We start from the raw sequence: 3,968 nt of genomic DNA, 5'->3' as shown, positions 1-3,968 counted from the left end.
GCTTAACACTTCCAAGGATGTGACGAGGTGCTGATCAGTGCGTGGCTTAACACTTCCAAGGATGCTATTGTTGCAAATGAGCAGAGGTCGGGGGCCTTCTGGAAACGGGTTGCTGCTTATTATGCATCAAGTCCTCATGGAAGAGAGGATGGTGTGAGAGAGCACGGTTGTTGCAAGAAGAGGTGGCACAGAATCAATGAAGATGTTAACAAGTTTTGTGCCACATACTCGGCAGCAGAGCGACAAATGAGAAGTGTTGAGACTGACACTGACGTTCTGAAGAAGGCGCATGACAGTTTCTTCTCTGATCAAGAGCACAAGTTCACACTTGAACATGCTTGGTGTGTGTTGAGGTATGAACAGAAGTGGCTCAGCCTTACCACACCCACGGCAGGTGGCGTTTCGAAGAGGAAGAATGTGGAGATAAATTCCCAAACTTCTACCAACGAAGGCTTCGTTGATGTTGAGAGCAGGCCCGAAGGTGTCAAGGCTGCTAAGGCTAAAAGAAATACGGGTAAAGGGAAGTCCGTGGCTGAGATTGCGACCGTTTGGGAAATGAAGAAGGACGATTTGGTGAGGAAAGAGAGACTGTCGAGGCTAGCAATACTAGACACTCTCCTTGGCAAGACTCAACCATTTAGTGAGGCGGAAGAAGTTGTGAAGAATAAGCTCATAGCCGAGTTATTCTGAAAAAAATTAAGAAGAAGATGTATCTTTATGTCTTTAATTTTCTGTATGCTCTATGTTTTTGTTTGGTGTTTGCTCTATGTAGTTCTGGTTTCCTTAAATAGGTTCTTATAAATGAATCATTTTCTTTTAATGTGTTTGCTCTATGTTTGTGTATATCTCTTTGTTTCTAACTTTATAGCTCTATGTGTATCTAATTTAAATTTCGACAATGTATGCATGTTAAGTAAAAATGGGACATTACAGCTATACGCAGCCATCAGATGACGAGGATGTATTTGGAAACAATGACGACAGTGACTACAGCGAGACGGATGATCTCATACGACGTGACCAAGCTGAGTTACGCTTGGAACGTAGTTCACTACCCTCCGCAACCGGAGGTTAAGTTTGGTTTCCCGCAGGTTTGCTATTGTGGTACTAAGCCACTGCTTGCAACGTCTAACACTAGGCAAGATCAAGGTATGTGCTAGTTAGTTACTGACTTGCTTATGTGCTACTTTGTGTGTATGCTTAGCTAGTTTTGCGTATGTGAAACAGGGAGAAGATATTACACTTGTGCGAAGAAAGATGACGGCGAATGCTATGTCTACAAATGGTGGGATGAGGCGCTGATGGAGGAGATGAGAGCCAGAGATATACACGTGCTTCAGCTGGGTGAAAAGGTAGAAAGCCTAACCCTTTTGACTGACTATGACACAGAGCAGAAGATACGAAACCTAGAGAAGATTGTGGGTGATATGGCTAAGGAGAAATCTTCTTTTAGCTATGGGTTTGAGTGCTTTGTAATAGGCATAGTTGTTCTTGTTGTTGTAATAGGCTTGGTGGTTATGTTTGGATAATTTTAACTATGTAATTGATGTATTTTCTCGGATGTAACCGACATGTTTTGTATTTTCTCGGATGTAACCGATATGGTTTTGTACTCTTTTATTTGTGCTCGTGACCAAATAGAATGGCTGACCATAAATCACATGATCACAAGTTAGATTGTTTATACACATGTTTANNNNAAGTTATATTGTTTATACACATGTTTATTTCATTTACATCCATAAGTCACAAGTTGGGTTTCTTTGTACCAATAAGACACATGATCCAAAGCCACATGTTTATTTTGCTTTCTACCAATAAGTCACAAGATGTACTAAAGAGTTTATATCAATATTCATTCACGGGAGGGTTCATAGAGACTTCTTCTTTATCTTATAAGTATTGAGACTTCTTCTCTCATTACAAATGTGGAAAGTCTCATCTTCTCTTAATTTATAAACATTTTTTTTCTGTTGTAAAAATTGTCTATGGCTTCTTCTTCCCATTATCATTACCACAAAGATGATGATGATGAATTAGATGACGTATTTGAAGAATTTGATTTCAATCCAAAACCAAAAGAGCGCCGGACGGTCGAGTCTAACTCCGCTCCAAAAATGTACCGCAGCAATTCGTCAATTGGCGTTTGGTGGTGGGTCTGACACAGTTGACGAATATGTCCGAATTGGTGAAACAATAGCTCGAAGAAGTTTGCACAATTTTGCCACGGGAATAATCCACTTGTTTGGCGATGAATACCTAAGACGTCCCACACCGGAGGATCTGCAAAGACTACTATATGTTGGAGAACAACGTGGGTTTCCAGGGATGATTGGAAGCATCCACTGTATGCATTGGGAGTGGAAGAATTGCCCCACGGCTTGGAAAGGAATGTATTCACGAGGAACCGGAAAACCAACGATTGTCTTGGAGGCGGCAACTTCATATGACCTCTGGATATGACACGTGTTTTTTGGAGCTCTAGGTACTCTGAACGATCTTAATATTCTCGATCGATCACCCGTTTTTGATGACATTATTAACGGAATAGCGCCACAAGTTAACTTCTATGTTAATGGTAATCCATACCATTTGGCATAATATCTCACAGATGGTATTTATCCGAAATGGACTACTTTTATTCAATCTATCCGACTACCACAAGGTCAGAAGCATTCATTATTTGCTCAAACCCAAGAAGCTGTGCGAAAAGATGTCGAGCGTGCCTTCGGAGTCCTACAAGCTAGGTTTGCCGTTGTTAGAAATCCATCTAATATTTGGGATAAAGAAAAAATAGGAAATATTATGAGAGCATGTATCATACTCCATAATATGATTGTCGAAGATGAACGATCATCAAGAACTGAGGACAACGTTCATGAATTTGAAGAAAGAGAAGATGTGGATACATTTTCCGTCAATATGCCTTCACCTATCGTGAGTACAATTAATCGTCGAACGAGCGTTCGGAATAGACAAGTCCATGAACATTTAAAAAATGATTTGATTGAAAATATTTGGGCTAAATTTGGACATCTTACACATAACATATAATTTATAAGTTCCTATCTGTATTGGAATAAATGTTTGTGTGTGTTTTTTTTTATTATGATGGTTGGTATTTCTTTTTTCAACTTTGTAATTTTATTAAGATTTCAATTTTAATGTTAAACTTTTCTTTTATATATTTTATTTAAAACTTCTTTTTATATGTTATTTATTATTAAAATAATAAATTAATTAAATAATAACCTAAGGGACCAGAAAAATCCCACTAATAATCTACCAAAATTTTCAATGTCTTTAGCTTAAGTCCCAAAACATATAAACTTAATAAAAAATGCTAAGGGCTCGAGGGTTGAGTCCCACCAATACCGATGCCCTTAGTCCCCCTCAACTATTCTATTATACCTCCTCCCATACCAAATCTCCACAAACTTCTATGCTCTTCCGAAAACCCTCTGAACTTACATAATCACTAGTAAAAAAAACTGAAATAGCAACGACATATAATCGTGGCTATAGGGGAATTTTCGTAGCTATATGGAGATTTTGCTACGAAAAGTCACGTTTCTATTTTCATAGCTATACGATCGTAGCCATTTTTGTATCGTAGCAAAATCGTAGCAAATTGATACGACCTTGCTACGAAAAGAAACGTGGCAAGTTGCTACGTTATTATTCGTAGCATCTTGCTAAATTTTGCTACGTTAATATTCGTAGCATCGTCGCATATTGCAACGAAATAAAATGGAAACAAAGTTTTCATTTGTTTCCTTTTGGTCCGATTTTCCTATTTGGTTTTGGTTCTGAACAATATAAAGAAGAAGCAAGAACAGAAAGGGAATATATTACATTAGCTTAACAAAGTTCAAAAGATCCACAAAACATTCAAAAGGTTCAAAACAAGAAACCATAATACATAAACTGCCACATCTACACCTACAATCCAAGTTCATTACACCACC

At 38.2% G+C, this 3,968-nt stretch overlaps 1 protein-coding gene across 1 annotated transcript in view; it reads left to right on the top strand.

Moving 5' to 3' along the window:
- The window catches only part of LOC106331125 (glutathione S-transferase T3-like), a 939-nt gene extending 249 nt beyond the window's left edge, over nucleotides 1-690 (top strand). Inside the window, exon 2 of the mRNA XM_013769460.1 lies at nucleotides 61-690. Within this exon, the coding sequence (XP_013624914.1) occupies nucleotides 61-690 (630 nt within the window). The remainder of the gene's footprint in view (nucleotides 1-60) is intronic.
- The last annotated feature ends 3,278 nt before the right edge of the window (nucleotides 691-3,968 follow it).

This window comes from Brassica oleracea, chromosome C3 (genome assembly GCF_000695525.1).
Source record: "Brassica oleracea var. oleracea cultivar TO1000 chromosome C3, BOL, whole genome shotgun sequence".
Classification (NCBI taxonomy): Eukaryota; Viridiplantae; Streptophyta; class Magnoliopsida; order Brassicales; family Brassicaceae; genus Brassica; species Brassica oleracea.
This window is presented reverse-complemented; position numbering and strand designations above follow the sequence as displayed.